The sequence below is a fragment of the Haemaphysalis longicornis genome, unplaced genomic scaffold (assembly GCF_048455015.1).
Source record: "Haemaphysalis longicornis isolate Haplotype H1 unplaced genomic scaffold, Haemaphysalis longicornis Haplotype H1 scaffold_3, whole genome shotgun sequence".
In the NCBI taxonomy this organism is placed as follows: domain Eukaryota; kingdom Metazoa; phylum Arthropoda; class Arachnida; order Ixodida; family Ixodidae; genus Haemaphysalis; species Haemaphysalis longicornis.
This window is the reverse complement of record NW_027526335.1, coordinates 51,685,407-51,708,224: the sequence shown is the minus strand read 5'-3', so window position 1 is coordinate 51,708,224 and position 22,818 is coordinate 51,685,407. Positions and strand designations below refer to the sequence as shown.

The following is a 22,818-nucleotide window of genomic DNA, read 5'->3' as shown; positions in this document are numbered from 1 at the left end:
ATATATATATATATAGCGAATCAGAATAGGAAATGATTGATTGATTGATAGTAGGGTTTAACGCGCCGACGCAACGCAGGCGATGAGGCGCGCCGTAGTGGAGGGCTCCGGATTAATTTTGACCACCTGGGGATCTTTAACGTGCGCCGAAATCTCGTACACACGGGCGTTTTTGCTTTTCGCCTCCATCAGAAAAGCGGCCGCCGCGGCCGGGAATCGAACCCGCGACCTCGTGCTCAGCAGCGCAACGCCTTAGCCACTGAGCCACCGCGGCGGGTAGAATAGGAAATGAGGGGCTCGTAGAAATAACACAGAAATAAGGGTTGGCAGTCGAGAAAACCTCGGAAAGCAAAGGGGAGGATGTGGTAGATCATTGAAAATAGATTAAGAATTTGGAAAGAAAGCAAGAAAGTGAAGAAAAAATGCCCGCCAGGTGGGATCCGAACCCACGACCTCCAGAATACCGGTCTGGTGCGATAACCACTACGCTACCGGCGGGGCGATTTTCCCATTCACTTTCTGGGGTATTTATGTTAGGCATGTTTGTTTCCTGTGCTTGGGGGTGGTAGCCAGCGCCATTCGGACTAATCGGGGTGAAGGGGACCTTCTTTTTAACCCCCGGGTCGTGACTCGAGTGTCTACGACATGTCCAGAGTGGTCGACCAGCTTTGAACCCTCTTAAGCTCACTTTGGCACCAAGACTGCCAGAACAGAGGCCCTCGCTATGCATGTAGCGAATCAGAATAGGAAATGAGGGGCTCGTAGAAATAACACAGAAATAAGGGTTGGCAGTCGAGAAAACCTCGGAAAGCAAAGGGGAGGATGTGGTAGATCATTGAAAATAGATTAAGAATTTGGAAAGAAAGCAAGAAAGTGAAGAAAAAAAAATCGCACCAGACCGGTATTCTGGAGGTCGTGGGTTCGGATCCCACCTGGCGGGCATTTTTTCTTCACTTTCTTGCTTTCTTTCCAAATTCTTAATCTATTTTCAATGATCTACCACATCCTCCCCTTTGCTTTCCGAGGTTTTCTCGACTGCCAACCCTTATTTCTGTGTTATATATATATATATATATATATATATATATATATATATATATATATATATATATATATATATATATATATATATATATATATATATATATATATATATATATATATATATATATTCCACTTTTTTTTCTTTCTTTCCAAATTCTTTATTTGTTTCAATGACCTACCACATCCTCCCCTTTGCTTTCCGAGGTTTTTCTTGACTGCCAACTCTTATTTCTGTTATTTTCAACGAGCCCCTCATTTCCTATTCTGATTCGCCACATGCATAGCGAGGGCCTCTGTTCTGGCAGTCTTGGTGCCAAAGTGAGCTTAAGAGGGTTCAACGCTGGTCGACCACTCTCGACATGTCGTAGACACTCGAGTCACGGCCCGGGGGTTAAAATGAAGGTCCCTTTCACCTCGAGTAGTCCGAGTGGCGCTGGCTACCAGCCCCAAGCACAGAAACAAAAATACCTAAATATAAATACCCCAGAAAGTGGAGGGGAAAATCGTCCCGCCGGTAGCGTAGTGGTTATTGCACCAGACCGGTATTCTGAAGGTCGTGGGTTTGGATCCCACCTGGCGGGCATTTTTTCTCCACTTTCTTTCTTTCTTTCCAAATTCTTTATCTGTTTCAATGACCTACCACAGCCTCCCCTTTGCTTCCGAGGTTTTTCTTGACTGCCAACTCTTATTTCTGTATATATATATATATATATATATATATATATATATATATATATATATATATATATATATATATATTTTTTTTTTCTCGACTATGTATGAAGAGAGGACATACTTGTGTTGACCCGCCGCGGTGGCTCAGTGGCTAAAACGTTCTGCTGCGGGGCACGAGGTCGCGGGCTCGATTCCCGGCCGCGGCGGCCGTTTTTCTGACGGAGGCGAAAAGCAAAAACTCCCGTGTGTTCGAGATTTCGGGGCACGTTAAAGATCCCCAGGTTGTCAAAATTAATCCGGGGCCCTCCACTACGGCGCGCCTCATCGCCTGCGCTGCGTCGGCGCGTTCAACCCTACAATCATAGTTGTGTTCTATGTCAACGCATAGTGGTCTGCGGCTGCCAAATATCTCGATCGAAACGCGCAAAAGAGTGGATAAAAAGGCAAAAGTTTGATCGCCGTGAGGCTATACATGATTAGGCGTTTTTCGGCCGTTCGAAAACTGAACACCGTGAACCAAATTCGCAGATAGTCTGAGGAAGGCTTTTTAACGTTCCGTTGTGCGTCCCTAACTCCTTGTTTTTTTCTTCTACAGAAATGACATTTGCGCAAGAACGTTGAACGGCATTCGCAAAATTCTCTTCTATTTGTGATTTGCTTACTTAGTTGGGAGGCACGCTATCATGGCATGCCTCGCGCCAGACAAGCCGGCGCCACCGGTCGGAAACTTCTCTTGTAGCAGCTAACGCTTGCGCTAATATAACCGGAGCTCTGCAGATATGGTTAAGCAGATTCCAGGTGCAAGTAGAGGTAACGTAAGAATGCGCATGGCATTTGCAGTGAGGCACCGTTATGCTCATGCATATACCAACGCCGGTTAAGTGAAGGCGAGCGTTGCACCACTTTTTCGCAACCCACGCGAAATCTCGTTCAGGGAATGTAACGTCTGCTGTCATCAACCCCTGCAAAAAAAAAAAAAAAAACATAAGAAAAGACCCGGCTGAATACACTTTGAACAACGTTCTTAGCGACGCTAACCACCGTATTTGCACCATTCTAACGCGCCCCCGATTGCAACGCGCTGGTAAGTTTACTTACGAAATTTCAAAAAATAATTTGAATTTGATTCTACCGCGCAGATGCAAAACACATTGCACCGTGTACCTGGCAGAAGGCATTTTAGTTGACGCACGCACCTGTGACAGCAGGAGTCCTTGTGCTTCATAAACTTTCTTCCAGCTCCTATTGGCGTAATAGCAAAATCGGGTGGCACTAAAAATCGATTTCGGTTTTCAGCCCGATTGTAACGCGCACGCAAAATTTAAATGGACCCTGCAACACTTTCTTCTATTTTCTTTTAATCTTAAAAATGCTTGCAGAACGTAGTCACCCAACACACCCAGTACTTGGATTAGGGGGTCACAAAGTACCTCAGCCAAAAATTACTGCTCTATGCCCATCAAATAACTTGTAAACTCGCTGAAAAGATTTTTTTCTCTTTCCCGTCTCGGCGCTCTTCGTCGGCTCGAATTACGTCACTAAGGCCATGTAGCGGCTGTTGGCCGGTTTTCCTTCAGTTGCAGCAATGAACGTTTTTCGATAGCAACTTAAAAAAAAAAAAGCCACAGAAACAAAGCAGAAATGAAAGGCGTATCTGGCGCAACGAGCAAATCACGCAGTGCTGCTCCGTGCCGGCGATAACTACAGCTTTCGCAGTGGTTCCAGACGCGGAGGAAAGAGTGAAAGCGCTTATCGAAAGTGTTGCAGGGTCCCTTTAAGGCCGCTTATTGAAAAAAAAAGTGCGCGTTAGAATCATGCAAATACGGTATTCTTCCCTCCACCTACTCTCTCTCTCTTTCTTTCTTTTTTGTCTCTCGGTGTAGTATGCATGCGTAGACAGGTTCAACCAGGCTCACGATCCGTTAACCGGGGCTCGTCACAGTGTAAGTGCAAGGTTACACTGCAAGCGCGTGTTTCGTCAGTTCACCCCCTGTTCCACACACACGGTACAGCGGCGGGCCTTTCGACGCGTCGCATCAACTTGTGTGTGTCCAAGGTGAAACGCGTCCGCAGCTGAGTTGCGCTTCGGCGTGACGCGCGCCGCCCGCACGAAGCCTGACGCGCGACACGCGCGTTTCCCCACAAGGCGCATCGTGAAGTGCGCCTGCATGTGTTATTATTCGCGCACGCGACCGACCTTTGCATGCGTGATCGTTCGGTTCGACAGCGGCGCGGGTTATACGGCAGGCGCGCCGCCGCCACTAGTAGCCTTATTGCCGCTTCCGTTTCTGTAGCGCGTCGCTTGATTGCGTCACTTGCCTTCGCCCCCCTCTGCCGGACGCGCGGTTCGAGCGAGAGGAAAGGGGATCATGGCCCTGAGGCCGCGTACGCCGCCGGTTCGAGCTCTCGCGACGCGCTCTCCTCTGATCTCTTCACGCGCTCTGTCCGACCGCACAGGAGTCGTAACAGTAGCGGCGGCCGAGCTCCACTGGACGTTCCCGTTATCAGAGATTAGTGGAATATTCATTCGTCACTTTATTTTTGCCTACCATGGTCTACGGCGCTGATAACCGCTGGCCGCGCTGACCGCAATGACTCTGCTACGCACTGCGCCCCGTTGTTCCATGAGGTAGGTCCTTTGGTCTTGTGCTGTTGCCGGCTGGAATAGTTAACTGGCACACCCTGTTTCACTCAAGAGTTTGTTGGAAAGCTGGCGATTTTTCTGTAATTTTACCAATTAGGCTTTTTGTTTTCTGTTTTGAAAGCAGAATGCACTCTGCGGGCCCCCGGGTCATTGTCGGCTTCTCCAGTCCGTCCGTGAGTTCGCACGTCATTAGACTTATATAGTGTTATCACAGGTGGGAATTTCCTGATGTATCGCCATCTCCTCGTGAACAATGATGGACACCTGAGTGAGCATAAGATTTAAATTTACGGCGCGCAGGTGAAATGGGAGGAGGGGTGTATCTACAGACAGCGTCCTAGAACTCCGCTTAATTGCATTCGGCGACAAAACACGCAATGACTGGCCACGAACTGTTATTTTAACTAAAACGAAGGTAATCCTTCATACGTTTTAAAGTGTTTTAGCTTTACCTGAATCGCACTGGATAATATAGATGCTTACGAGTGAGTTCATCAACAGAATATACTATAGGTAAGGTTTGTGCATGTTGCGGCGCTACCATTGAACGGTGAAGACAACTGATTGTGTAGATGACGTGACGGCCGCAACGTCGCAGCTATATACATGACCCAGTTTGCGTGATGAAATGTATTCGCGCACGGCTTAACAGATGTTGTCGGTTGCTGTCAATAGAGGCTGGGGCAGCAGCGGTGTTTGTTCGTTTGTCAGGCGCCCTGATGATTGCTTGCAGCTGTTTCTGAGCGCCAATACGTTACGGGAGTAAGTCAGCATCGCTTTTGGAAGCTTAAAACGGACTTTCTTATATAATATGTGCCACGCAAGCGCAAGGGCTATATATAAGAGTATTCTATATGTGCGAAGCGTCATTGAACCGATGATTCAACACAGAACGTCTCCTGTTCTGTTGATGTTATGTCTAGCTCCGCTTCGCGGATTCCTGTATGAAACGTGAGCTTCGAAAGGAGGCTGCACAATTTGCTTTCTTTTTTTTTTTTTTGCTGAGTCTACACGTCCACGGAGGGTATAACTTTTCTTTGTGAAGAACTCGACTGTTTTGCTGCCATAACGGACAAACCGATGGGCCGAACGATATTTACTGGAAAGTTGTGTCACTGCAGGAATTCTGTTAGTATTAACTGTTACTACGCACATTGTGTCCCTTTGTACTAACATTGATGCGAGAGTAGTCTTCTCCCAGTGGGCATCGATCTAGACAGTTTTTTATGGCAATAACCGAAGCTACTAACATTTATTTTCTTTATATCCCGAGTGAAACCATTAAGTAATCTAGTATTATAACTTGAGCTCACTGTCACTTCAGATTACTTCAGTGATTGCTCTTGTTTGACACATTTTTCGACATCCTCCTCCGACAAAGCTGCATTAGGTCCACGGTAAATAACTTTTACTGGGGCTAACTTGTAATGGAATACGTTTTTCCGTTCCAGTAACAATTTCCTAAACTGCATTTCCCGCAGACTGTTCTAACCCGGAATCATTACATGCCTCATGAGTCGAAAAATGAGCTGGTAAACCAGGGCCGCCGACGCCACAAAACAGCACCAACAGAAGTCCACGGCGTCAGAACAGCACATGACAAAGAAGCATAGCGGTAAAGCAGCACGTCAGCACAGCACGTCGTAAGAGCAGATAGGGCCCTCAAACTGATCTGTGGGCAGCGGCGGCTTTGTCGCTGGCTTCTTCATTCGCTACCGCTCAATCCCCCAGTCTAAAATGACAACAGAAATACCGCAGAAACCTAACAAGAATTCCTGTTGCACAACAAAAAAACTTTGTTGTGACAACAGAAGCCTTGTTGTTACGACAAAGCCATCTGTTGTTGTGACACACATTTATGTCGTAACAACAAAGTCAATTTCCTCGACGACAAACATTCCTGTAGTCACAACAGAACTGCCTGTCGCCACGACAGCCATCATGCTGTTGTGACATAGCCAGCTGCCAGAATCACGACACAAGAATACGACAAGACGACAGTACGACACGCAAAAGTACGACAAACTACAGGATTCTTTCTCGCCGTCATCTCAAAACTACAGGTTATAAAATAGGAAGCACCATCAGCGTCATGAATGGTGTGCTCTTACATTAAATTTACAACTACAAAAAATTTTCCGAACGGAATGAGAAAATTTCACTCATATACCTACTCTTTTAGCCATGTTTTCACTTGTTTGGCTATACAGCCGCAACCACCCTTTAATAACAGTTGTTTGAAAAGTCGGGTCCGATGAATGCGCATTCATTTATTTATATCCTGTCTGACAGCTTCCTCAGAAACGTAGCTTTTTGCCAACTGTATCTTAAAGAAACTGTGTGACATCCGCATCACAAATTTCTCTGAAAGCCGCTCTATTGCAATGAAATTTTGGCAAAGTCCCCCAATACACCCTTGCTGGGTGCACACGACGGCCGTTCGACGAAAGTTCCATTGTGACAGGAGACACGAAAAGAAGCCTCGTACTCGCGATTGGCTCAATAAAGTTTTTTTTTTTTATCGTTCGTGTTGCTTTAACGCTTCGAAGGGAAACAAACAGCGCTTTTTAATTCTTGGTCTCAACCCCATGCATACCCGGAATCTAAGCACTGAATGTATTGTATTGCAGTAAGATTTCCTTTGAGCACACGCGTTCCTAATCGAGGGGAGGAGGATAAAGATCTTTACTGTGTAGCAAATTTGTGTGGCGTCTTCAGGAGGTGGAGTCCTCAGTCCAGGACCCCATAAGCCTTGCCAGCCGCTACAGCCCGCTCCGCCAGTCGTAGCTGGTCGGACAGGCAGGAGCTGCACAGGGCGCGCCTCCAGAGCTCGGGAGAGTTGTATGGATTCAAGTGGATAATTTGAGTTACTCTCTTCCAAACACTGGGCGGATGCGGGCGATAGGTTTTGCGGAAGAATGGCTCATTGTGTTATCCTTTGTACATTTGATAAAACTGCAAGATAAGGTATTTTAGGACAACACGCTGTCTCATAACTTCAATAAATGTCTAATTAACACACTAACACCTACTCAGTCAAGCCAAAAAAAAAAATTGGACAACAACGACGAACAAAAACTTCCGCGCAAAAATACAACGGGACGGCCGAACATCAAGCAGAAAGCGTAGAAATCGCCACAACGCTTAGTTGTTCTGATGCAGTATAGCTTCCCTCCCGTTACGTAATTTAAAAGACAAGAATTTAATGCGTTTGGCATTCTGAAAAAAGTGTGACAAGAGAGGGAGAGGAATAAACGTCTCTACGGAGCAGTTCGCCTTTGGGAAAAGTCTTATTCCATGGCCCCTTGAGACCAAAAGAGATGAGAGCAGAAGAGAGGTCAGAAGCTGTTCTGCTTCTCAGTGGAAAAATATCAAGACTACTTCTTTCTCCTCAAGCTTTCTGTTCCCTATGTCGACACATTGTACCACTCCCGCCATTTGGTCGCAACAAGATTTGTTTTGCGGGAGCATCATCCCGCAATACTGTGCCGACTTCATCCTCCAAGAGGAGCCGTTCTTTTTCATGATCCGTTAGGTGTTGCTGGTGAAATATATGCAGCTCAGGTTTTCATTTCTTGGGTGCTCTTTCTTATTCTCAATACGTGCTCTTTCAGCACTGGGTCATATACTTAAAGCATCTCGACTAGTTCAAAGTTTTTTTGTTTTTTTTTTTTCGTACGTCACCACTTCACCGTCCTGATACCCACAGAATTTCAGAATCTGGCGTGAAACAAATAGAGTAATATCAAGAGCCGGTGTAATACATACCTCCTTCCTACTGTTGTTTTCAGAGGTAGAAAGCCTCAAGTATGCATTGTTTTTTTTTAGTCTAAACTATCCTTCTTTTCAAAGTTTTCCAGTCTTTAAGGCAGCGAAGGCGCTCATAAGATCTCTCATGGCCTAGAATATACGCCTGAAATACTCTGAAAATTACACGTGTCGTTTCTGTAGCATGACAGTTTAAGGAACAGGCGGATGCAGAAACAGTACAACTACTCGCTGACAGGAGGAGAGTGCGTGTGCACCATGCATGACCGCAAAATCTTCTGGCCTTTATGCATTACTTTGAAGCACCAATCATATCAAAGCTGTCGCAGCCCTACATTGGATCTGATCCACTCTTTCGACTCTTACCCAAAAGAGCTTCTTTGTTTTGAAAAGAAGCACTCCCTGTTTTATTGATTTCCATTCTAGAACTCTCCGCGAGTGGTATCTATCAGGAAGAGACAACTTGCGACATTCCGCGATTTTTTCTCGAATATCATTGATGCGACGCGTAGTACCATCACTCGAGTCACCTTGACCTATCGTCCAATCTACGTAGATTTCTCCACGTTTCGCTGCTCGTTTCCAGACTGGCCGCTATTTTAGAGCGAAAACTTTACTACTTCAAGTGCAAATCCAGAGAAAGGTCTCGTTCAGTCAATGCCCCGTGGCGTCCAGCTGACCTTCAAGCCCAGCCAAGGTCAAACCCCGCAGCACCTCGTGCAGTTCCGCAGTGGAAGCGCCAAATCGCACGCTTTTTTTCCAAGGGGGTTTGCGGATAGGGTGATAAAGGACAAAATTAAGGGCGCGTACCACCTAAACATGATACAAGGAGGCGCTGGCTGCATCCAAGTTCACTTCGCGTTTGCGCCTAAACCGGCGACACTGCCAATCACCGTTTCTGTTTTAAGTGCAGAGCACTTTAGGAGCTCGCCTTGCCGTCGTAACTCGCTCGCTGGACTCAAGTAGAACCACACGGCGTTCCCTCGACGCGGCGTAACCCAGAAGCTTTGAAAGCCAAGCGGTTTATATAATCATAAGCGTCCGAAGCTCATGAACCACTGGCGCTTGTCATACATCTCCCCGTTGTTTAGCGCAAAGAAAACTGTTGGTACATTCGAAGCAAACCATACGTAATTAACCGGCAGCGTCCCCGTTCATTTAGTTAGGAACGCTCGTTGGGTGGTTTTTACGACAGTAAGCGAAAAAAGTAGCAGTGCAACGCCGGCACGTGCGCGAGGAAAAGCAAGCACAAAAATAACAGAACTCCCGCCAGCGCAGGTTCAGGCAGGGGGCGCGCGAGCACTGCGAAGGCGGAAAACTTGATTTGCATTGGGTGGCAGCAGTGAGCGGATAACGGCGCTGCAGCCCATTATGGCGAATCGCTGCTCTGCACTTCTGACAGCTTTCACATTGAGTGGAACGGCTTTAATTTGTTTAGTAGTCTTTTTCGATGAGCGTGGATATCATGCTCCATTTCGTACTTAGCGAAGCAGAACTGCAGCCTTTGGATTGGCTTTTTTTTTCTCACGTGCTTTCCGCTGCTGAGTTCCACTTAGTGGTTTTGATACATCGTGCGCACGCTGCGTTCTCACTGAGCAACCCTGCAAAATGATCACCCTGCAGGATGTTTTCCTTCCGGTGTTGTAGTGCGGGATTATCGTGCGCCAAAGGCACAGGAAACGTCATGCGGTTTCCCCACGGTTCGGAAACTCCGTCACCAAAGTTCGGCACACACACGTGGTTGTGCAGGGAAGTTGCCCTGGCTTCACGGGAGGTTGCCTCGATTACACAGGGCTCGGCCGGATCCAATCACCCATGGGACAAAGAGAGGGGGGTAACCTTTGATGGTTAGCTTTCGCGAGTAGTAAGGAAAGGCTGTAGTCAAAAGCTAACAAGCAACATTTGAGTATTAGAAAAAGGCTAAACATAGCAGAATATCCTACAAACTAATACTACATAAAAGAGGCTCAAGCTTGAGAAAGATTACGAAAATTCCGGGCCATCTCCACTAACGTGAAACCTGGGGAGGGGCGAAGCATGCAGTGTATAAGTGTATTCTTGGTGCCTTGGCGTTTTTGCCAACGGAGATCAAACCGTTGGGGGTAGAGGTATACAGCTTGGCTGTAAGAATCTCTTGTCTTTGAAGCATGAAGCACTCTAGCGCGAGGCGTAAACGAGTGTCCCGGTGTTTTTTTTAGTACGTGTTACGTTCTAGCGCGAGGTGTAGACGAGTGTCCCGGTGGTTTAGTACCGTGACTACATGAGACGACGATTACGACGACGACGATGACAGGAGACGCCAACAGCCCCGGCCCCTAAGGGGCTTCGCCCCTAAAATGCAGAGAGATACGAAGATAATCTGGCGACAATAGCAACAAGCCGCCGCTCTATGCATCTTCGGTAACCAGCGTTTTTTTTTTTTTTTTTCGTTGTAGCAAAACAGTTTGAAGCTCAGGGCACGCGGAACACACGAATTACAACATGCTACACATATAGTTCGCCTTGACTATGGCCTAGTATGCGTCAGGGTCTCGACAAACACTTCTCGCAACGGACACACTATATTTTATTACCGCATGAAGCACTCATATTCGCAGCACTCAACTTTCACGCGCTAATACTCTGCACCTTCCTACTCACGCTTACACTGACAATGAGAGTAGTGGCAGCTATGTTTGTTTTCTTTTCTGTTTGTGCCTCGCCATAAATATAACATTGAATCTGGAAGTGGTTTACCGCGCTAACGACTGCGTAAGTTATGGAGGAGCCGGGTGCACGATTTGCATCTACGTGTTTCGAATCGGGATGCTTCTTTCAAGAGTAATATTGTATACGAAATGACGGCCGCGCACATGTGTGCTCCTGACGTACGGTGGACAAAGGGTGTCAACCGCTAAGAAACAACGTTCGCCTTCAACCAAACAACAGCTGCTCCTTCGTCTACAGACATCACTTCGAACGTCTGATGTTTTTGAAGAACTCACGACGGAGCTTCGAGAAAGTATTGTTTCAATTGTGTATCCAATATGGAGGTCGGAAGTGACATGGGAGTACAAGATAAAGAACGCAGTCAAAAGAAAACCTGTATGTATCTAATCAATTTCTTCCGTAGCAGATGAGTTTAGAGTGTTACTGGTATGCCACTTCTGCGACCTAATTTTTTATAACCTGGTCCGGACGCACTGGCATTGGGGAGGTGCGAGGTAAGTGCATTAAAGGTATAGTAAAGAGTAAACGTAGGTAGCAGGAGTAGCTTTTTTTAAAAGACGCTAGTCTTTCTTGAGCTATTTAAACGCAGAAATCTAGGTCTGTCCGTTTCTGTCTGTTTGCGACTCGATTCAACCGCCTGGTCAAATTGAAATAAAATGTGCGCAGTATTCTTATATACTCACAGCCAAATCTAAACGTCGAAGTCTGGTGTTAGTGTTCATACTTGTCAACATTGTTGAACTAGGACAAGACATTACGCAAACATAAGGCAGAAAATCAATACATAAGTGATATTTGCAGTGTTCGTTTATTCAAAATTTCACGGATGCTTGGTTTTTGCGATAGCAAATGAAATACTACATCAACGGCAGAAGATCGTCGCCTGCTGTTTCCAGCGCTACCTCCTGGCGGAATTTAAGAAATCAAAGGGCAATAGCAACGAAAAGTTCCAATAGATTGGATCCACGTTCCGCTCGGAACGCTCGTGCATTAGGGCATCGTGGTTCTATAAATGTTGCAGTAGGGTGCCTCAATTCACGCGTGTCTCCGCCGTACGGCAGCGCTGGCATCGAGACACCCGACTTGGAGCATTATAACGCGGTAAATTTAAATTGACTTGAGAAAACCTCTAGCGTGTTATCTTGGGGGGAGTGAGACAGGAAGGGAACAGCATGAGAGGTGAGCGGGAAAGAAAAGGGAGGCCTTTACTTGACAGGGGCGCCAGTCGACTATCGTCTTTCGGCGACATTTCTAACGAAAGTAGCAGATACGCGGCAATTTTTTTGAAGTGCGACCTGTTAGTGAGACGCTTGCGATCAATCATCTGTCAACCTCTGCCTAAACGAACAAAAGAAAGCGTTATCATTTTGTTCACCTATAGTAAACCAATGACTTCGTCCATGTAGAACGGTTCAGAAGCCTTGAAAGGCGATTAGAGGCACGAAAACACGAAATCTCCAGAAATCGCTCGCCTTGGGGGCATTATAAACGCTTTTCGTAAAAGCCAGCGAATAGTCTTCTAAATTATTTAAAAGCGAGAATTTTGAACCTAATCAAGTGCGAATATTGGAAGAAAATAAAACTGAATGGAAACACCAAATCTAATTCCGCATACCTTTTTTGACGTATTATCGCAGTTTTCGAAATGCTCAATGCCACTTACCTGCAGAGGTACTAAATGCGAACAACAACAACAACAAAACAACAACAACAACAACAACAACAAAAACCCTCTCTTGAGGACCTCCTATCGCAAAGGCTTCCACGTTTGCCTAGAGGTGACGTTCACGTGGTTCATTTTCGGGGTATGAGCTAGGGGCTACAGCATGTGTAGCAGTCTATGCAAATTATAAAATCTGTAGTCCGCCCAAGTATTCTGTTCTCGCCGAACATTCGAAGATATTGAACATACTTAACATCAAATACTCGAACCAAATGCGAATAGCAAAACTCCAAGTAACTCTCAGCGGTGCTCAATGGGACACAAATGCTTTCGTGATCGCAGCTCAGAGTGCTTAGGTCTTAATCAGATCTTTATAAGACCTACATGCGGGGTTTTTAATTCAACTAACAAGAAGCGCTCAGGTTTACTCGATTTTTTTCTTTTAAAACCTATATGGATTGGGTTTAATTTCTTTAGTGAGAATCAGTGCGTATTCTAATGCGTGTTCTAACCAATGCGCATTCAAATCGAAAGAACACTACCACCTTCGGTTATCTAGTGACATTCTGCCTCAGGCGTGCTCAAGGTTTCTTTTACACTAAACAACAACGACGTGTATAAACACTGCCACCAGCGCTATAGTTGGAAAGGAAGAAAAGTATAGCTTAATGAAGGTAAAGACAGGGATCATGAGAAAGAAAAGGGGAAGGGAAGAAACAGGGCATAGTTGGGTGATGACGATGGTGGTGTGCGATACACACGGACAGAACGCATACAAGCCCAGCACACTGCGCGCTAGAAACCACAAATCATGCTCAGCAGAGGGCTGTATTGTAGTAGACGCTTCGGAAACTCGGAGGTGACTTCGTAAGTGTGTAGTATATGGCGTTGCACTGGAACATCACTGACTTGCTTTCTTCATCTGAGAGGAACCGTTTTCTAATCCCAAACTTACGGAATAACTGCAAGGAAGAGATCAACAACATCTGATATCTGCCGAACAATCTTAACGGCCTGTATTTGCCCGCTGGAAAGAAATGAATGTTTTGGGTAATTTGGCTGCATCAGCATTATGTGACCCTACTCAGCCTTTCCTGGTAGTTCAGTTACATGTCCACGCATGCAGACTCGCTTTTAGGAGGTGCTCTTGAAGGGATCGAAGGCCACTGAACATTAAAAGCAGTACTTGATAAGTGGGAACTTGTTTGCCTCTAATATGCTTCTTGTTCATGCACACTACTAATCACAGAAGTGCTCTTTTCATCGGTGCGGGCCCCGTGAACTGAAATCGACTTTAAAAAAACGGGCGAAAAAAAAAAATACTCCTGAGAATCGACGTGCACAAATAAAACGCAACTACAAATCCTACTAGAGTTCGCAAAGATTTCCTTCGCACATAAAATTTGTTTGCGCATGCGCCAGTGCGATCGTTCTGAAAGTTTAACAGACGGTTGTGCACAGAAAGGAGATAAATTCCGAGCAAGAATACCAAAAGTCTGAATATGTGCGGACGTTATAAAAACTTTTGCTTTCGTATAGCCTGACGCCCCCCCCCCCCCCCCCCCCCCCCCTTTTCTCTCCGTCATTTTTTAATCTCCGCGATAACAAAAAATCCCAAACAGGAACGCGTGGCGCAAGCTTCCGGCGACTATAATTGTTGCCACATCCGGCGTCTGAGTGCAGGCAACCTGAACGTCCCGTCGCTTTTTTCCGGGAGTACGTTGAAGAAGTAGTCAGAGAATGTGTTCCGGGAACGGGCGTGGTTTTTTAGTCCCCATACAGTCGCCATATTTCGATGAAGCTGGAAGAAAGCGCCCTTCTTATAATGTAGCTCGAACTCAGACGTCGTTATAATCGTTATAAAGCGCACGACATGCGACATTGTTGGCCCTTATGTTTTCTTAATGCGCGTGCTTGCATCTCCGTGAAAACAGAAAGATAACTTTAAAATAGGCGTTAAAACTTTAAAACAAGTTTGCTGATTTGGGGTAAATCACGTGCTTTTATGTATTTTCAAAATGTGTTCAATCCGTGGATACATCCAATTAATGTTTGCTCATAAGAGGTAACCATACATATGCTCAAAAAGCAATTTTAGGATTTTGTCCTAACAAACATGAATACGTGCGAGCGGGAGTTTCGAAATTACACCTCTGATGAAGTGCAAATGGCTAAGATGCGCTATCAACGCACAGCCTAACTACCGGGTGCAAAGACTTGAAATTTCTAAAACGCATTCCTATCATGGCACAGGAACTCAACAATTCTTACTTTCTTAATTGCGCCACCAATTAAGAGGCACGATAAGTGCTAAAATATTTCTGGATATATCTCCCACGCCCGTTCAGTTATCCACCTAGGTTTTGCTCACAAGTTTACCGCTTACCAGCGCCTACAAAGTAATTTCATGGTTCGCCCTTAACAACCCCTAATATTGTGAATCTGAATTTGGGGCCAAATTGCGGGTCTTATGGATTCCTCAATATGTGGTAGAACCGCTGGAATATTAACACGCCTGGTCATCGTCGGTTACTACAATTAGCCTTGCATGTGAATTGGCCCTGCTATACTGTTACTTTCAGAAAAAACGCGCAAATAAGCTCCAACCATCCCATTTCGCCATTCCCGAATTCTGGTATCACAAGTAGTACTGCGGAAAAGGGCATATCAGTTTTCAACCTCTTGGCATTCTCTGCGTTACTAAACAGCTGCTGCTACCACGGGTACCATATTTGTACTCTCGGCACTGAAACCTAGCATTATAGGCCGACTTGTTCTTGCACCTAAATGTCCTCTGCAAAGTTTGTTAGGGAAGGCTTGAGTGTAAACCGAAGTTAATTGGCGCAATATTCGTACCTTTCCACTATGCGTGTACGAGTTGCCTGATAAGTGGCAACAGTGCACCAACAAAGGACCATTTCAGTCAAGCGCTTTACCAGATAAAGATGTCTGCTTGGTATGCGCTTGTGTGACTGCTGTGAGCTGACAAGAAAGCAGAAAGGAGCGAAAGAATGGAGAGTAACTTGCCAAATTATGTCATCGACACGCCTGTGAGGTTTTGCAATATTTGTTCAGAACTAGCCATCTTTTTCCTACCGCCATTGGCTGCTAAGTCGTACACCATGTCGAAGCATATGTTATGATAGATCTCGCAATGACCACTATGCACGTGTTTCGTGTAAAGGGAGCCTCGTCCTGCACGTTGACTAACGTCACCTCTTACACAGTTGAGAACAAATTTAAAGGGACCCTGCAACACTTTCGATAAACGCTTTCACTCTTTCCTTCGCGTCTGGAAGTACTGCGAAAGCTACAGTTATCGCCAGCACCGAGCGGCACTGCGTGATTTGCTCGTCGCACCTGATACGCCTTCCGTGTCTGCTTTGCTTTTGTGGCTTTCTTTCTTTTCAAAGTGGCTATCGAATGATGCGTTCATAGCTGCAAAAGAAGGAAAGCCGGCCAATAGCTGCTACACCACTGTAATGACGTCCTTCGAGTGGTCAAAGAACGCCAAGACCGGGAAAGGGAAAAAATATTTTTAGCAAGTTCCAGCGTCATCTGATGGGCATAGAGTCATGATTTTGGGCTGGGGTACTTTGTGACCCCTTATTCTAAGCACTAAGTGTCTTTGTTGACTACTTTCTGAAAGCAATTAGGACAGAAAAAGAGTTTAAAAAATGTTGCAGGGTCCTTGTAAACAAAGTCTCGTCCTGCACGTCGAATGACGTCAACACTGGCACAGCTCAGGACAAATTTAGAGTGGACAGCGACGTGAAGTGTGCCAAGCGGTGGTATATCTTGCTGTTTTGCTCATCCAGATCACAAACCTAGCCATGCTGTTACTCCATAATGTGTTGCTTAGTTATCCTCACGGTTCAGCGCTGCTTAATACATGTTACTTTAGCCGAAAGAGAGAAAAAAATTGAAACCTGTTGCACTCAATGTAAAAGCATTCGGAAGTGCAGAGCAGTGATTCGCCATAATGGGCTGTAGCGCCGTTATCCCGTCACTGCTGCCACCCAATGCAAATCAAATTTCCCGCCTTCGCAGTGCTCGCGCGCCCCCTGCCTGAAACGGTGCCAGCGGGAGTTCTGTTCTTTTTGTGTTTGCTTTTCCTCCCGCATGTGTTGGCGTTGCACTGCCACTTTTTTTCGCTTACTATTGTAAAAACCAACCCAACGAGCGTTCCTAGCGAAATGAACGCGGGCGCTGCCGGTTAATTACGTAGATTTGCCTCAAATGTACCTGCCGTTTTCTTATCGCTTAACAGCGGGGAGATGTATGACAAGCGCCAGTGATTCACGAGTTTCGGACGTTTATGACTATATAAATCGCTTGGCTTTCGAAGCCTTTTAGTTTGGGCCGCGACGACAGCGGCTACGACGAAACGCCGGCTCTACTTGGGTCCAGCGAGCGAGCTACGACGACAAGGCGCGGCCCTGAAGTGCTCTGCACTTAAAGCTTTAATCACAGAAAGGGAAGCCTAGCAGCGAGCGAGCTTGGCGGGCTATATGCGCAGTCAGCACGTGCGCGCTCCCATAGCAGATTCTGCCAATTTACTACATTAAAGTTCCCCCTTAGAGCTTGTGCACATAAGCAAGCACGCCCGATGCCTTGCTTGTCAAGCAATTTTTTTTTTCTTAGTGGCATATATAGTTGCTTGTTGTTAGGCCTAACACCTCCTTCGGCAAAGTCATGTGTACCTTGCAGTGGAACAAGACACTGTCGTTTCGCTTTTTAACCCCATTACCGTAGCCGTGTTTGTGTTCTGGGCTCCTGTCAAAAAATGCGTTCCAGTGGGAAGGATCCACAACATATCGATTACGTGACTACGCCAATATCTTTGCTGCCGCTGTATACAACGGCACCCGCGTGGGTCTTCATTGGCAGCTCGCGATTGGCGATTTTACTCACGAAGCTGTTACCATCATTACAAAAATGGCCTTAAGGCTGTGATTTTTGTAAGGCAGTGCCTATTCTGTGGACCAGTGGATTTATATAAGCTGCTGCTGCTGCTGCTGATAATCATGAACATAGGATAATGTGCGGCATTATTCTGTGCCCCGGACCACAGGGTAATGTTAATGTGTATTCTGTGGACCGTAACACGGTGTAGTTGATCCTTATTCGCGGAAATCGACCTAAAAGACACCAATCTACACTTATTTACATAAATAATGCGTAGAATTGACTTAAGAGAACAGGTTATTGCAAAAAATTCACTTGGGAATCAAACTTTTTTATTACTGCTGGGACTCGAACCCAGGACGTTACACCAAAACCCAACACGTCTACCACTGCGCCACGGGCGAATGGAGCCCTTTTAGCAGTAGCTGAAAACAGAACCCAACCCTGTGGTCTGGACGACAGAATAAAGCTGAAAATTATCATGTGGTCTGGTCCAGCGAATACGCAGTGCCTTTTTGTAATAACGGGTATGGTATACACAAATAAATTGACTTAAGTGTGGGTAGGAACATATATAACCACAGTTTAGCACTTTTCAAAGTTCAAAGTTAAATAGTTCAAAGAAATTTATTGAAGTTAAAAAATGCTAGAAAAATCTACAAAACTAGCACGCACACAGCTAGAATTTTAACGAAACACGTTTGGTTTATTTCGATGTCTCAGCCTGCTGTCTTCGAGGCACGAAAGAGACGTCAGGATGAAATAATGTACGCACCGCTGACGAAAATAGATCGATTTCGCAACGGGCCGTACAGAAGCTCTTTCATCAAAGTTGTTTATATTGAAGGAGCCGAATTAATTCTGCCACGCTGGCTAATTATGGGGTTGTGTCATGCCCCTGACACGGAACGAATTGCAGTGGGAATTCAGTGAACCATCATTTCACCTTTCAGTGACCTAGCGCACAGCAAAGTTTTAAGATGGGAACACCACGCACTTCACAGGTCGACAGCTTCTTTTTTAATTCAACAAACCAATCACCTTTTTCAATGGTAGCAATTATAGCCGGGGCTAGCGATTGACAAAAGCAAACAAAATTTTGGCGCAAGTATACACGGACGAAAATCGCCGAGGCACGCTGGGCGACCTGCGCGTCTTGTGCGCTCTTAGTCCGTGACTAACTGCGCAAGATTTTCCCACTTGTCAGCATGCATTAACTAGTTAAGAAGCGTGCCCTAATGAATGACAGAAAAGTTTATTCACGATCGACCCAGGGCTCGCTTCAATTGCTTCCGTGACGAGGTCATAAATCTTTCATGTTTCTAAGTAAAGCTCCAATCATTGCTCTGCATGGCTTGTCAGCCAACCCGAATCAGGGCACTCAAAAACCAACAGCCGTAACTAACGACCTGACATAACGTTTCCGAAAAATATGTCTGTCTGTCCCTCTCTTTCGCCCACGCACACACTGTATCTGTGTGTCTCCGTCCTCATGAATCAGAAGTGAAGACTCAATGCTGAGCATACATTTAACCACCAAAATCCTAGAATATTTACAACGATATTACCCGTGGACTTACAAATTTTTCGTTTGAAACATGCCTTGTGTCCTACCTTTTTTTTTTCACGACAGGTTCAGCTAACAGATGCGTTCACGCAAGACCCGGCGGCATCGATTTCGTGCGCCAACGGTATAGGCACCATTAGTTTCGGGTGAGCCCGGACGTGATGCTCTTTAAGCTACGCAGAAGCCTCATTCTGACGGCCCTTAGCGCGAGCACGGTCACGTTGCTGTTTACCTGCCTTTCTGTCAAGAACCACATCTTCCGTTATGACGTGCCCGAAAGTACTTCCCCGCCACAACAGCCACCGCTGGAGACATCGGACGTGAGGGTCAGGAGTATTCTGTCGGCCTACACCGACGTCTTCACGCTACCACCGTTCAAGCTGGACTCGCAGTCCCTCTACCGAATCTACGAGAACGCCATAGTCGGGGACAAGCGATCATCCACCAAGTCGACCGTATGCATGTCCACTATAGCCTCGCTCGACCATCTACACTGGCTGCGCGAGCTCTCCGAGCACTGGAGCGGACCGGTCTCTGTGGCAGTGTTCTTCAGAGAAGACTTTGACCTCCAGCTGGTGGTGACGTATGTTCACGTGCTTAGGGTGTGCTTCGCCGCCGTCAGGGACAACTTTAGCTTCCACTTCGTGTCGCCCCTGGACAGGAACGACAGTGGCGCGAGGGTCACTGAGGTGTGGGAGGACGACGACAAGCCGCTGTTCTGTGACAGCCACCAGGGCCTGTTGCGGGCGTTCGTGGAGATCGAGAGGAGGCGCGGATTGCCCCGCGTACTTTTCCCCCAGAACCACTTGCGGAACGTCGCCCGCGATGGCTGCAACCTCAGCCCGTACTTCTTTGCGACGGACGTGGACGTGATTCCGCAGTACGGGCTCTACGAGCGCCTGGACAGGTTCCTGACGCTGCAGCCGCCATGTGCCAGGTGTCTCTACGTTGTGCCAGCCTTCGAAGGCACGGAGTTTGTTGCGCACCCGAGGACTAAGAAAGAGTTGCTTAGCAGGTGAGGAAAAGGAAGCGATAGTGAGCAGGCCGCGTAAAAATGAGCAGTGACGATTCTGGTGGTTCGTATGATCTTAGTATACAATTTATAGAATGAACTCAACTTGTGTCCTAGTGTTGTACTAAGCTAAAGTCATGCGCCTATATAGGAGCGCAGTGCAATGAAGTCGTTGTAAAATTTAATTATATTTTTTTTGTGCACAGCCGCGAATGCCAAGGTGGTCACTGTGCTCGCGTGGCGCTGTCTATATTTTGATTCAGAGCTGCCCTTTAAACTTGCATCGCGTATTGGGTCGAGACGACTATCAGATCATTTGAGGGATCAGTCAAACTGAGAGTAAATATCATGGTTCCTGATGTTGTCGCGCGCTAGTCAATTCCATTGGTTTTACTGTAGCGTGCGATCGATGCAGCGGCACAAAGTCTTTGGCGGAAATTTTGCGAGCGTTTACGAGCTTGCGAACGTGTAAAGTTTACTTTGTTTTAATACAGTTTTCAATCAATCAATCAATCAATCAATCAATCAATCAATCAATCAATCAATCAATCAATCAATCAATCAATCAATCAATCAATCAATCAATCAATCAATCAATCAATCAATCAATCAAATAAAACACAGTAAATATTTTAAGGCCGAACTGGCGAACTGCCATACAGTGCGTTGCCTTCGTAGTTGAATCGTCTTCGTCCCGCTTTATTTTCAAGCTACTCTTTCCTACTGCGTTGCTGTTCTCCAGCTGAACTTGCGACGACAGTATACGCATTAAATATTTTTTTACGCATGAGACGTGCGAAGTGGCTGTTCGTAGAGGAATGCGTCATGCAGCCGTAACTAGTGTTGTAGTGTCGCTCACGCGGGATGCGGCCGCAACAGGGAAGTGATTGTTGCTGTTGCTTTATTAAAAGCGACAGGAGAAAATGACCCAGCCGATAATTGCCTCTCGAGCTGAGGTCACCTCAATTAAAACTGAGACTAGACCTTAGGAGGAGGATAGGCAGAAAAGAGGACAGAAATGGAGAAGAATAAAGATGATGGCAGCACGTAGAGCCCTGACAGCATCATAGCCGGTCCTCGAGTCCCGTGTCCTTTAAAGGGGTCATGAAGACAAAATACAAGTTTGGTTTACTAGAAAGATTGATTTGTTTCGATAACAATGATACTAATTTTATCGCAAGCTTTGGACGAATGATGTAGATATTAAGGAAACCATGTGAAGCAGTGGAGACTCACTTGCCACTTTCCAGCAGCTTTTCAATTACGTCACAGAATCTTGTTCGTGCTATTGGTGGCCGCCGAACTAACACATCGCTAAGACGCATGACCGGATGGTTGTAGTGGGGCCTCTATGCTCGGGCACTGTGCCTCATCACCGCAGCCGGATGTTACTCTGCGCGGCGCAAGTAGTGCGTTACTGGGAATATTTTGAACAAGGCACAAGCCGCTTCCGTAATTTTTTGCACCTAAAATGCTTGTAAACTACTGCAACGACGACAAACTACGTGAGAAAAGGATATCACGCACTCATAACAATCTCCTTTCAAAACGCGCTCGCCCGTTGACATCCGGGTCCGCCGCTTCGGGCGGAGTGATACCCTACACGAGCTACTGCTGTTCTTAACATGTTCCCGAGTGTAGTTCTCTTTTCTCGTATCACTTTAATGCTAACGTGCAGTGAATCCACTGAAAAATGTGCTTTTAGTGCTGGCCCATACGACGTCACTCCTGCGCAAAACACATCACTGTAGCGTGAAATTTGAAATTTTTAATACTTCTTGCGTTTTTGTTGTTGTTGTTGTTGAAGAACGTCCCTTGTAGATGGGATGGAGCTAAGTGAGGTACTGAAGCCTAGTTCTTTCAAATCAAACAAAGTTGCATTTTGTCTTCATATCCCCTTTAAAGAGTTTAGCAGCGATCGGGCGCCGTTCGAGCAGACAGCTCTAGACAGCGTCCTTTTCTAGATGTTCTGTTTTTATTGTATTTGGTACCACTCGCGACAGCGCTAGGCAGAATTTTTTTTCGCGTTTTTTTTTGTTTAGCTTTTGTTATATTTTCTCTCTTCTATGTTCGGCGCCGTTTTTTACCCAGTGTGTTTTTTGTGTGCGCGACCCCGCTCCTATCCCCCCTTTTTCGCCTGACATCTCTTTTATCCCCTGAACACCCCTTCCCCAGCGCCGAGTAGCAATCCGGGCTCTAAGCGTGGATAACCTCTCGGCCTTTCCTTTCGCTTTTCTCCTCCTCCTCCTTGTTTGGTTTTGTTGGGCACCGCTCGCGACAGTGCGAGAAGAATATTTCTATTTATCCTTTATTTTTAGGCTGCCTTTATATCGCCTATATTTGACGCCTTTTATAACCAGAATTTTTTATTCATTTTTGTAACAACTAATCCGAAGAGAATATTTAGTTGAAAGTACGTCGTAGTTTTTGTTTACGTATGGCTGTCTTGCTTTAAATCTGCGCAGAAATACTCCTGCGCCAAGGAATGTTGACATGTGTGGACCGCGCTACAGCGGTAGTAGGTTGAAAAGATTTTGATTAAACTTTGTCTTTAAATTCGCTGTTATAGTAGGCACAGAGGTGTGTGCTTGTGACCCGGGGAAACCCGCGGCCGCTCAAAAGTCACCAAAGACGAAACCAAAACCCCAGGTTACTAGCCAAGAAATGCTATTCATTGATAATAAACCATACGTTTTATTGCTTGATCGATGGAGCGGTTTAGGGGCCGTTATCAAGTCGTTATGGAAAGGAGCTCAACTTTTTAAACAGCAAAATGGCTCATTGACGGAGGTCATTGACGTAGTTATTGTGTGACAATTTCCCGTTTG

The 22,818-nt window shown here is 46.0% G+C and overlaps 1 protein-coding gene across 2 annotated transcripts in view; it reads left to right on the top strand.

The window, feature by feature from the left end:
* Window positions 1–3,808: 3,808 nt before the first annotated feature.
* The window catches only part of LOC144174454 (beta-1,4-glucuronyltransferase 1-like), a 29,075-nt gene continuing 10,065 nt past the window's right edge, over window positions 3,809–22,818 (top strand). Inside the window, exons 1-2 of one of the 2 annotated variants that reach the window (XM_077703174.1) lie at window positions 3,809–4,348; window positions 19,045–19,993. In XM_077703174.1, coding sequence (XP_077559300.1) covers window positions 19,140–19,993 — 854 coding nt within the window. In that variant the 5' untranslated portion in view covers window positions 3,809–4,348; window positions 19,045–19,139. The remainder of the gene's footprint in view (window positions 4,349–19,044; window positions 19,994–22,818) is intronic. The other variant, XM_077703173.1, reaches the window with a different exon arrangement.